We start from the raw sequence: 12,547 nt of genomic DNA on the forward strand, positions 1-12,547 counted from the left end.
CATGTGGAGCCTGTTTAACCGTCTGCAAGTCAGGTGCATCTTGACATATATACACCACAAGGTTATTGTGAGGACGGAGCTAAGTAATATACATTGAAAGCCCTGCTTAGACTGTGAGGATCTTACATTTTTAGTTGTGGCTTAAGGTCATTGGCTGCATGTTTAAGCCACACTGACAGTCTAAATCTAAGTTGAAATGTATTTTTAACAAAGAAAATTGCTTTACTAATAATTTTGACCTTTTTAAAAAAAATTAAAGTGATAATAGTAACACAAAGTATTTCCTCCTAGAGAACCAGGACCTGGTGTGGTCCAAGGTGGTGTATCAGCACCGCAATGCTGACGTTACACTTCTCTGGAAGGTTCTAGCTGGAAGGTCAGATCCAGAGAGTAAGGGCAACAAAACTGCTTGTCCTGGACACTCAGAAATCACAGATTTAAGCTCAGAGCCACAGCGAAAGTGATTGGCATGAAAAGTTCCTAGAATCAAGTTCTGTGTTCAAAAACGAATGAAGAAGTCTCATTAGTCAGTACCACGTCACTGAAGTTAATGGTTTTATTACGATTTAGCATAACGGGGAAAGTCCGAAATGTTTTTTGACTTTTGGTCGGAGATCTTTTTATTTCTAATTGTCTTTGGCAGCTTCCATGTGCTGCCCCTGGTGGGCTGGGGAAGCACCGTGTATAAAACCTGAGAAGTGGCTGTACTGGGGTTTTCACCATCGGTGCACCTGTCGTGTCTCAGTCCCCCAACACGTAATGGCTGTTTTCTGCTCTATTGTGTGACATGACTCATGACTCCTGGTCAAGATTGTTATTGAGGGGATTCATACATCATAAAAGGCCTCTCCTGATGCTGAGCTAAAGTTACGAAGCTCTTAGCCCTGTATGAGAGCTCTTGGAAAAGACTGTCTGCTTCTTAAAAGAAGCCAGACTTGTTTCTGTCCTTGCTGGCCCTGAGTCGCACGGAAAGACTGAGTCCACTGTTGATTTGCACCTGATCCGTTTTGGCTCTGCTACTGGAAGCTCAGTGCGTTCCTTTCCTCCTCAGCACTGACCCAGGTAGAAATCATTCGGTCATTTACCGCCAAGCAGCCCGACGAACTCTCCCTGCAGGTGGCTGACGTGGTCCTCATTTATCAGCGTGTCGGCGATGGTGAGTGAAGTGTTCTCACGGGGCACTGGGGGTCCAGCAGTCAGGGTGTGAAGAACCAGGGAGCCTCCTTTCTGTTATCAATGTTCAGAGTCCATATCCCTTCGCTTTTCTCACACGCACCAGCCTCTCCCTCGTCCACACTGTATGGCTTTCACGTGTTCCTGAATTGGGACGCAGTCACGTGGTTCGTTATTCGAAAGGAACTGTGAAGAGTTTTCCTTTCTTCCCAGGTCTCTAGTGACCTAGTTCTCATCTCCAGAGTTCTTCCTTTCTTACTTAAAAAAACAATTAATTTTCCTGCTGCCCTACCCAAAGCATCCTCTTCCACAGTTCAGCCCAAGCCCCCATGCCGTCACAGCTGCTCAGCTCAGGGCCTCCGATCATGTTCTGTTCCTGGTGTGCCATTCATTCCCCCTGCAACCTTGCCCTCTGTTCCACCTGTCTCTCCACCTGTCATCCTCTGTGGTACCCAATATCCTTGTGGGAGCCGGACACGTCAAGATTCGTCCAAATGCGTGTTGTTGCTTCATGCAGACTCTGCTCTTCTCTGCAGGCTGGTATGAAGGGGAGAGACTGCGAGATGGAGAAAGGGGCTGGTTTCCGATGGAATGTGCCAAGGAGATAACATGTCAAGCGACCATCGATCAGAATGTGGAGAGAATGGGACGTTTGCTAGGACTGGAGACCAACGTGTAGCCTCTCTGATGGCCGTTCGTGACTGCGAGATTTGCACTGCATCGTGGTGGTGGTGGGGTTCCAGCTCGTTTTCGAGTTAATTTTAACATGGCCGATTTAATTAAAAGAAGGAAAACATTTGCCTTTCAGCTTGCCAGGTGGTTTTGCTCTCCCAGGAGACTGGCTACTGAGCATAGTCCACAAAGCTCAGTCTGTGCACAGCGATCCTGTTGCAGAGCCCCAGGTAAACAGCAGGGCTGAGCTGCCCATTCAGGGATCAGGCGGCCTCAGCTCCTAGTTGCACTGTGTCTGGCATAAAGCAATCGACAGAAGATGCTGTATCCTGATTCTCTATCCTCACTTAACCAAGTGTGCGCTGTTCCTGTGGAAGTACCTTCTTTACAGTTTTCCCAGCATTTGCAAGATTGTGTATGTTTAAGGAATGCCAGTTTTGCAACTATTTTTCCTGCTCTTACATTTTTAGATCTGATAGAATGCTATGTGGATTTCAAAAGGAACTGGTAGAGTTCTGAAGGTGAGCAAGCTTTTCTAAACCTCTTCCCAGGAAAGGGAAATTGACACTTGAATGTTTGCCATCTGTTTCCTCATTAGCAGGGAAGTACGGAGGCCTTACTAAAAAAAAATCCATCTCACCCAGCATCGGTCTTAGATAAGTATAGCCTAGTGAAACTCAGCTACACTAACAACATAGAATTTAGATGGTTCCTATATGTGCGGAAGGGTTCCTACTTTGAAAAATAATCCCAAATGAGCTGATACACTGACGTGAGGCTGCTTTGCCTTCAATAACACAAGGTTTTTGACTGTTTCTACTCCTATTCATTTCCAAATAGGAAATGGGCTGAAACACACTGTAACACTCTCAAGGAAAGTACAGTTAGGCCTTCAAAGGTATCAAGAAGCCAGCATGGTACTTAATTGAAACATAACAGTTTGTCCTTCAGGGGAACCCATTTTATCTGCACTGAAGGCCTCCCTTGCTAGGTTTGGAGTCTGTTTCTTCCAGTAGCGCAAAAAAAGGATGTTTCATAAAGAGGGCACGAGGTTCAGACGACAGAGAGGAGAGGGGACTGCTACTGGTGGCCACGTTCCCACTTTTCTCCAGTCTCTTCCACAAGGGGTAAAACCTGGCACAGGGTACATTGTTCAAGGACTCAGACCTCTCTGACATGCCCCAGCTGTTGTCTACCAGCCAGTTACCCAAGTTGGGAGTCAAGTGGCAGAAGCCCAGGGTGGGAGGTAGTACTTGGCTCATGCCCCCTGCATCCTGCAACCTCAGCAGTGAGCCAGGGTGGGGGCAGGGGCCTTCTCGCCCCTCAATGGCTCTCCATGACCTGTGCATACGTTTCTGGGTATAAAGCACTCACCAGGCCCTGAGTTCTTTGAGGTCTGGAAGTCATAGCAGTGGTCCACAGCAAGAGATGCCTGGGGATCCTTCCTCTTTGATGTCACAGACATTTTGGAGGAGGCTAGCATGTTGTAATCTAATCTAATGTGATGTTTTCTTTTAGGAAGGTAAATGTGTTGCTTGCAAAGGGATAATTTTGTATTATTTTTGCTAATACCCAGAAGTTAAAAAAGCAACAACACGAATCCTGTGAATTAATTTATAAGTAGAGATGTTAAACAGTTTTGGACATATGTGCATCTTATAAATCAAAGCCTTATTTAGCAGGCAGGTTAATAGCGGTGTTAGGTAAAGTGTTTTACAGCAGGTTATTTAACACATTTGCAAAGTGTAAGTTCAACCGTGAATTGTCTTAACGACACGATATCGTTTTCCAACCTAGTTCAGTTTCTAGAACAGCCTCTCTGAATTGTACAGTTTCATTCAGTGACCTGTGGAGAACAAAAATAGTCATTTTTGTCCCAATGAATTGAGACTGCTTGTACACTCTTGGCGAAATATGTGAATTTATAAAGATTTTGTATATACTTGTTCATTTGTTCTGCTGTGATTTAATTTACTGTAGGATGTATTCATTTAAGTATATAGTTTGCTGAATTCTTGGCGAAAGCAGAGTCCCACTAGAAAGATACCTGTAGCTAACACTGAAGGGGACAGGTCTGCCCTCCTGGGATCCGGGTTGGCGTCAGCTACCCCAGGAGGCTGGGGTGTATTTAAGAGCTGGGCCATCCTGTTTCTTCTAGTTTTCACAGAAGTGCACGACTAACTGCTTCTCTGAAACAGTTCAGTCCCCTAATTGACTCTTGGAGTCTATCTTGTCATTCATTTGGCCACCTAGTATCTAAACCTTCGTGCTTGTGAAATTATACCACCCTGTGAATCTTGGTGGAAGACAAAGAGTGACTTCTATAATTAGTTTTCTTTTGCTGTGTAACAAATTTCTGTAAGACAACACTCATTTTGTGTCTGTTAGTTCTGTAGCCAGAAGTCCGGGGGCGTGGCGGGGTGCCCTGCTGAGAGGGTGACAGGCTGAAGGTGGTACTGGCTGGCTTTCTCAGCTGGAGCTTGGTGTCTTCCTTCCAGCTCATGCCTGTCATTCACACATTCAATTCCTGGTGATGGGAGCACTGAGGTCCGTTTCCTTGCTGGCTGCCAATACCAAGGAAGCAGAGATCAGATGTCATCTTGGAATTCTGCCTACACACTTGTGGTAAATCCTTAAGATGCTAAATACTTTGTAGCTAAAATACAGCCATGTGACAGGATGTACCAATCCAAGGGACCTTTGTTGGATTTCCACGCCAGCTAGTGAAGGAAGAGAGAGATGAGAAGCACCATCCTCCATCCTGAAATGCTGCTCCATTCGCTGGGCTTTGGCAGCAGCCGAGGCAGAGCTGGCTGCTTGGTGGACTTGCAGTTTACGTAACGCAGGCCAGAGCTTAGTGCCTGCCACGTGACAGATGCTCATCACTGATCATTACAGAAATGATTCCACATCCACTAAAGGCTAACATAACTAAAGCAACAACGAATTACAACAAAAAACATGGGTACCTGGCAAGGATTTGGGAACCATCCCACATTGCTGTTGAGTATATAATGGTACAGCCACTTTGGAAATCAGTTTGCAGTTTCCTGTAAAGTTAAGCACACCATATGACACAATAATCCCAATCAGGCACTTACCAAAGAGAAAAAAACATATCTATACAGACTTGTATACACACACATGTTCATAGCAGCTTTATTTGTAACAGCAAAAAATAAAAAAACTCAAAGGCACATCAACTGGCAAATGAATAAACAAACTGGTATAACCACACAATGCAATACTATTAAACAATAAAAATGGAGCTAACTACTAATATATGCAACGACAAATATCTCAAAGCCACTGTTTAAGGAAAGAAGCCAGCCACAGACTACATATGATTCCATTTATTTGCAATTCTAGAAAACAACCTTAGTGACCAAAAGCTGATCAAGTTGCCAATGGAGAGTGGGGCGCAGGGGGATTGACTACAAAGGGGAACAGGGAAATTTTTTATAAAATCATCACCAAAGGATATGTTTTCTTTTATACTGATCTTGGAGAGAGGGAGAGAAACACTGATGTGAGAGAAACAGTGATATGAAAGAAACATTGATCTGTTGTCTCCCATACACAGCCTGATGGGATCGAACCCACAACCTGGGTATGTGCCCTGGCCGGGAATCAAACCTGCCACTTTTTGGTGTACAGGATGATGTTCCAACTAGCTGAGCCACCCGGCCAGGGCCACAAAGGAAATTTTTAGGTGATGGGAATGTTTTATATCAAGATTCTGGTGGTAGCAATTACATGGCTTCATACATTTGACAAAACTCACAATTAATACACTCAAATTGGCTCATTTTATTATATATAAAGTAATAACTTTAAAGCTTAAAAAGAAGAGTATGTAAATATATCAAAATGGGTAAAATGCTTGTTAAAGTTCTAGTCTACAAAGATTGTTTTAAAATCAGAAAAATGCCATTTAAAAACATAAGAATATGATTCTACTACTTAATCACAATTGCTTAAAAGTAAACATACACAAACTCAGAGCTAAAAAGTGGAAAGGAAAATTACCACTTACTATAGGTGAGAGGGTACTAAAATTCCTTCTAAAGTTGTTCTATAACTTCTAACTTTTAGGGTGGACTTTGTTCTAAAAATGCTGTAAGAGAAAATCACCTGTAATTATTCATATAAATCAGTGATTTCCATCTGGGCTGCAGCAAGAATGTTTAGAACATGCAATACCTGACGGCTTACACAGGGGCACTGACTGCTTTTTTCTTAGATTGTCAAATAAAAAAATGCCAACAGCCAACACAATAGCTGTCCAGTGTGAATGAATAAAACTTATGCCTATCTTTTATGTCAGATGGGCAAGATGTATTTTTTGGTGTGCCGCAGAATTTTAGTAATTACTTTATGTGTGCCATGAGATAAAAAAAAGGTTGAAAACTGCTAAATATATCTAGAGCTTTTGCCCTAGTTAATGAAATAGGAAGGTGTCACATGGATTCACTTTTTAAAGATACTTTTTAATGATTATTTGGTGATTTACACGTTTTTCCTAAGTTTCTGTTTCAGGATTATTTGTTCAAGAATTATCCTTGGTATCACTCAGAATAGTGAAGCAAACAGATTTTCTTCTAAATTTAATGCCTTCTTTAGAACTACCAAATACAAATAGTTCTCAGACCTGGAATACCTTTACAATTCAGTAACACCCTATTTTGTAAACAAAAGAAACAGAACAAAAATAGCACTTTCAATTAAAATTCCATCCTGATCAGAGAAGACATAAATTGGGGGGTGATAACTGCTTAATCTCTTTGAATAGCTCATCTATAATTCTTCAGGAACATTTTCTCCATTTATATGAAGATTAAATATTGGTTTGCTAACATGGAACCAATTAACTAGTAGTCTTTTTTTTACAGATTTAAAAAACTTAAAACTAGTAGTCTTTTATTTATTTTTACAAATTTTAAAAAATGCTCTCTGCCAAGAACATTTTGGCCAACTGTGTATAGTACAACCAAAAAGTCACACTCTTAGAACAAGACCTAATGGTCACCTTGAGTTTAGGGGCAAAACCAGAATGCTACAATACTGTGACACGACTCAATACAAGAATTCAGTGAGACAGGTCACTTTGGGGAGACTATCCGAGAATGGACTTAGGACACACAGGACATTCCAAACCTTGGAAGGCAGTGGTAGGTTGGCTCACATTCCCAGAGATGGGAGCAATATCTGAACCAATGCTGTTAACAGATCATTATGGCACTGTCAGTAAATCCCAGTCATTGTAAGGTCCTCTTCCTTTGGTTTCTTTGTGTTTACTAGAAGGCACAATGACATTGGGAACTTTTAGGGAACAGCAATATGTTCTTGGTACTGTGGTTATGTCCAACGCTACCACTTTTACACCTTTCATCAGACATATGGGCCAAACCGTTAGATCACAAAATAATGAGTAGTTTGTGTTTCAGTGAAAGGTTTATTGAGTCCACGAGTAGTGAAGGCAGTTTGGATAATTCAGCAGCTCATGAGCATTATCAAGGATGGGCAATTTTCACCATCATCCCAAACTTGTGACCATAAAATACAGCTACAGCAGTTCTGATTCAGACAAGACAATCTCCAAAGGAGAGCAGAATTTCCCCCTCTATGTCTATTTGTGGGAAAATCTCAGATTCCCCTTGCAAATCTCTTCTCATTGGCCAGGGCAGGATCACATAGTCATGCCTTATCAGTACCTTATAAGGGGAGTAAGACCATGTGGCGCCCAACAACCTTGAGCAGAAGGCTGCACTAACGGGGAACACTTGAACAAGAAAGCAAGAAGGGGGGACAAGATGGCTGTTAGACAGTAACCAGTATTTGTCACAACCTGTACATACAGTACATGTCACACTGACTTCCACTGGCTGAGGGTAAAATAACACTCACAGTATGAAAAAAAGTATAATATAATGGACTATTATTAAAAAACATTTTAGCCTGGTTAGTGTGGCTCAGTGATTGAGCATCAACCCATGCACCAAAAGGTCACCAGTTCAATTCCCAGTCAGCGCACATGCCCAGATTGTGGGCCCGATCCCCAGTGGGGGGCATGCAGGAGGCAGCCAATTGATGTTCTCTTTCATCCATGTTTCCATCTCTCTCTCCCTCTCCCTTCCTTTTGCTAAAATCAATAAAGAAAAACAAACAAAAACACAAAAAACATTTCAGGGACAAATAATAGTGAGTATATGCCTACATGCCAGACACTGGTCTATGCCCTTTATGTATATTAACATATTCAGGCCTCACAACTGGTACTGTACTTTACAGATAAGGAAAAGGACACAGAGAAGCAAAGTAACTTGTGCAAAACGTCTAGTAAGTGACAGAGCTGAAATTTGAACTGAGACCAACCCCAGACCCATGCTATCAATTGCTACATTGTGCTGCACAAGGTGATGTGAAAGGAAAATTAATATATTCTAAAAATATTTAAAAAATCAAATAAACCAAGGGAGAGGTGGAGATGTAGAAACCAAACCAAAGTTAGCTGAGATTTATACACTGTACATTTTATTAAATATTGGGTTTTATTAGAAAACTGAACTTTTGATAGTTTATTTTAAAATGTAGCTGTGTTCAAATTCCTACTTGACCCTGTTGTTTGGATACGCATTCTATTTTCACTGGTTTTATATTCAGTCATTATGGGCAAAAAAGTTAATATTTTATAACAGAACAAAGGTATTTCTCAACAAGTAGTAGTACAACACTCAGTATATGTAAGAGGAATACTCTCAAAGTGTGGACATGACCACACAGAGTATATAATCAGAGAACACATCGTTTTTTATGGTATAATAGCTACAGATAACACTGTGAACTCATGCACAGTAAGTCTTTACTATCTACTGAAGGCTTCTACCTTACAAATGAAAATTATTCATGTCCCAAGATTTGGCATCTAGCCAAAAATTAAACTATGATGGAAAATGGCTGCCAACGGGCTTTCAGACCACCACAGAAAAGCAGTCAGCTGTAATACCCATCCTGGAGTCGTGGTGGAAAGTTCCTGGGAGTTGCTTTGTCCTGGGTTTTGATCAAGTCTGTAATAGCTGAGAGCACTGCACAGTCCCTGGATTTAGTGTCCTTCCAGTCTACAGGATGAGGACTTTCGATTTTCTCTTGCAGAAGGGTATCAAGTTCCTTTCTTAATTCCTAAGGTTGAAAAAATTAGAGAAGTTCAACAAAGGCGGATGTACAATAAAACAATGGGATAAATAAAAGTGACTAGCTGAAACAGGAACTTCATAAGCCATTATACAAAATTAAATATTTAGTAAGCAACTAACTAAAGTACAGTAAAATTCAAATGTCAAACTTCCATCTCACTTAAGACACTGACTGGTTGGTTGGTAACCTCAAAAAACAATTTTGAAAAACTATGAATCCATTTCTCAACACTATTTGCTGTGCTGAAATATATCAAGAAATGTTTCTAAAACATCTAACACCTGGAACAAAAGCAGAAGACCACATACTAACTTGCATGTAGATTTAAAGACAGTCATGTCAAGTCAGGCACCTTAACAAGATGGGCAATTCTTGCTGGAGACTGAAAGACAATCCATTCATCTACAGCAATAGTTTCCTGATCATTATCCTTCTGGATGGAAATATCACCTCCAAAGAACAAGAGACAGTATGGGGAAACCTCTGTGCAGTCATACAAGTATATCTATAACGAGAATTAAAGCAAATTAATACATTAAAGAGTCTGAATTACTGCCATATTAAATTCAATGTCACCAGTATCAATTTATTAGCATTAATCCTTCTAAAATAGGCATTATCCTATTAGTGTAATTACAGAGACTAGTTATGAAGAAATACATTTTAAATGAGCCATTCTTTATTAATTCAGAGAACACAGTGTGTATGTATATATATATATATATATATATTTTTTTTTTTTAATTCTCACTCAAGGACATTTTTCTATTTATCTTCAGATTGGGAGGGAGGGAGAGAGAGAGGGAAAGGGAGAGGGGGAGAAAGAGAAAAAGAAACATCGATGTGAGAGAGACATCGACTGGTTGCCTCCTGCATGACATCGAGCAGGGTCGGGGATGAACTGCAACCGAGGTCTGTGCCCTTGACCGGAATGGAACCTGCAACTCTTAGGTCCGCAGGCCGATGCTCTAAATGCTGGGCCAAACCGGCCAGGGCTATATTTTTGTTTTAATTCAAATAACATTATTCTTTAAACAAAATATTTTCTGAGTAACAAAACCAAAACACCAATGTAGTTAAAATTATTTTTATAGATGTATAAACCGAAGCCCATTTAACATTCTGACCAATACTGATAAGGTATATTGACCTGCCAACAAAATTCTTTGTACAGTAATCTCCTGTATACCAAAAAATGCCAGTATTTCCTAAAAACACACTCTGAAAGAAAACTGTGCAAATCAAATAACTGTTCCAATTAATTAAAGTACAAAAATGGATCATGACATACCTGCACATTAAAATTTAGGTTATTTGCTTGAGGAAGTTAGAATTCATATCAGAAAAAACTATTTTTAAAAGAACAAATTTTGTTTGCAACTATGAAAACTATGCTATTGTAAAAGTACAACACTGACATTAGAATCCATGATTATTTAGAATATTACTTACACTACTCGTTCTCATCTTCAGGTGATAGATAAGCCAATTGTAGTGGAAGTCTGTTTGCTCTACATTAACGGACTTAGGGTGAATAGCAACTAGTCCATCAGTTTTTGTGTAAACTTTCACCCTTTAAGAAAGTTAAATGTAGTTTGTTAAAAAAAATTCTGGGAGTTCCCAAACCAATCACAGAACCTAAAAAAGCTGCACAGCCAAGTTCAGTTTATTTTTACAATATAAATTTACAAATTTATATTTGAGGAAATAATTTATTTTTATAAAACATGGAAAAATATCAGCTATATGAACACTCTATAAGTCATACATCAAATCTTCTTTTTCAAGGTATAAACTACTCAACACATTAGAAAGGTGACAAAATATTCCTTAATTATTTTTCTACTATACTACTGGACAACCAATGAAATAAACAAGTGAAATACATCACAATGGTTCAGACTAAGAGAATGATTTATACATAATACTGAAATGATCAAGTAAAAAATTTCACAGGTTATGCACCCAGATGAATTTACATATAAATTAAGAATGTTTAACCCAATTAAAAAATGGGCAGAGGACCTAAATAGACACCTCTCCAAAAAGAACATACAAATGGTCATATGAAAAAATGCTCAATGTCACTAATCATCAGAGAGATGCAAATTAAAACAACTATGAGGTATCGCCTCACACCTGCCAGAATGGCTGCCATCAACAAATCATCAAACAAGTGCTGGTGAGGGTGTGGAGAAAGGGGGACTCTAGTACACTGCTGGTGGGAATGCAGACTGGTTCAGCCACTATGGAAAACAATATGTTGTTACCTCAAAAAATTAAAAATTGAACTACCATTTCACCCAGTGATCCCACTTCTAGGAATATATCCTAAGAAGCCTGAAACACCAACCAGAAGGAATATATGTACTCCTATGTTCATAGCTGCACTATTTACAATAGCTAAGATCTGGAAACAGCCCAAGTATCCATCAGTAGATGAGTGGATAAAAAAGCTGTGGTACATACACACAATGGAGTACTATGCAGCTGTGAGAAAGAAAGATCTCTTATCCTTTGAGACAACATGGAGGGACCTGGGAAGTATTATGCTAAGTGAAACAAGCCAATCAGAGAAAGACAAATATCACATGGTCTCACTTATTTGTGGAGTGGAATATAATGAACAAAACAAGCTGAGGAACAAAACAGACCCAGAAATATGGAAGTGGGGTGCAGACTGACAAACCTCAGAAGAGGTGGACATGGGGGGAGGGAAGAGATAAACCACAGAACTTATATGCATGTGTATGTAACCAATGGATTTAGACAACAATGCTGGGGGTGGGGGGATTGGGAGGAAGGTGTCAATGGGGGGAAAAAAAGAGAAACATCTGTAACAAAAATAAATAAACATTAAAAAAAAGAATGTCGTTTAGAAAGGGTTTTAGCTATAACTGATTTATAAACACCTATTCTAATACAGGTTTTAAATGGTCCCATATTCACTCAAATGCCCCATTTTCAAAACAGGAATCCTTGGAATAAATGTACTTTGACACAGCTCTACTTCAGTCTCTTCATTCCTAGGAGTGTTTTCTTTCATAGTCATAAAATTTTTACCTCAATTTGTAGGAGCTTTTAATTAATATGATTCAACAGGGAGCTGTTTGGCGGTTTATTTTTAGTCAATAGTAACTACCTGTGTTAGGTGACATAAAAGCTGACAATCCATCAATCCTTCCTATTTGTTTTATTCAGATGTTAGTTTTTTGTACTTTTCAATAACAGTGTACTTTCAATATTATTTTGTACTGGTTTCAGGTGTACAGTGTAGCGGTTAGACAATCATGTATTTTAAAGTGTTCCCTGGCTATTCCCAGTACCCACCTGGCACCACACAATTCCCACAGTATTACCGACTGTATTCCCTGTGCTGTACTTGACATCCCCGTGGCTGTTCTCTAACTTCCACTCTGTACTTAGTCCCTTCACTCTTCCTTCCGGTCCCTCAACTCCCCTCCCCTCTGGCAACCACCAGTCCAGCCTGCTCTCTGTGTCTGAGTCT

The 12,547-nt window shown here is 40.0% G+C and overlaps 2 protein-coding genes across 3 annotated transcripts in view; one reads left to right on the forward strand and one right to left on the reverse strand.

The window, feature by feature from the left end:
* The window catches only part of ARHGEF26 (Rho guanine nucleotide exchange factor 26), a 119,404-nt gene extending 117,464 nt beyond the window's left edge, over positions 1-1,940 (forward strand). Inside the window, exons 13-14 of the mRNA XM_036243254.1 lie at positions 1,052-1,156; positions 1,710-1,940. Coding sequence (XP_036099147.1) covers positions 1,052-1,156; positions 1,710-1,852 — 248 coding nt within the window. The 3' untranslated portion in view covers positions 1,853-1,940. The remainder of the gene's footprint in view (positions 1-1,051; positions 1,157-1,709) is intronic.
* Positions 1,941-7,996: 6,056 nt separating this feature from the next.
* The window catches only part of DHX36 (DEAH-box helicase 36), a 46,866-nt gene continuing 42,315 nt past the window's right edge, over positions 7,997-12,547 (reverse strand). For both annotated transcript variants that reach the window (XM_036242762.1, XM_036242763.1), the window contains 3 exons: positions 10,492-10,612; positions 9,392-9,544; positions 7,997-9,024 (listed from right to left, as the gene is read on the reverse strand). In XM_036242762.1, coding sequence (XP_036098655.1) covers positions 8,839-9,024; positions 9,392-9,544; positions 10,492-10,612 — 460 coding nt within the window. In that variant the 3' untranslated portion in view covers positions 7,997-8,838. The remainder of the gene's footprint in view (positions 9,025-9,391; positions 9,545-10,491; positions 10,613-12,547) is intronic.

The sequence above is a fragment of the Molossus molossus genome, unplaced genomic scaffold (assembly GCF_014108415.1).
Source record: "Molossus molossus isolate mMolMol1 unplaced genomic scaffold, mMolMol1.p scaffold_m16_p_5, whole genome shotgun sequence".
NCBI lineage: Eukaryota > Metazoa > Chordata > Mammalia > Chiroptera > Molossidae > Molossus > Molossus molossus.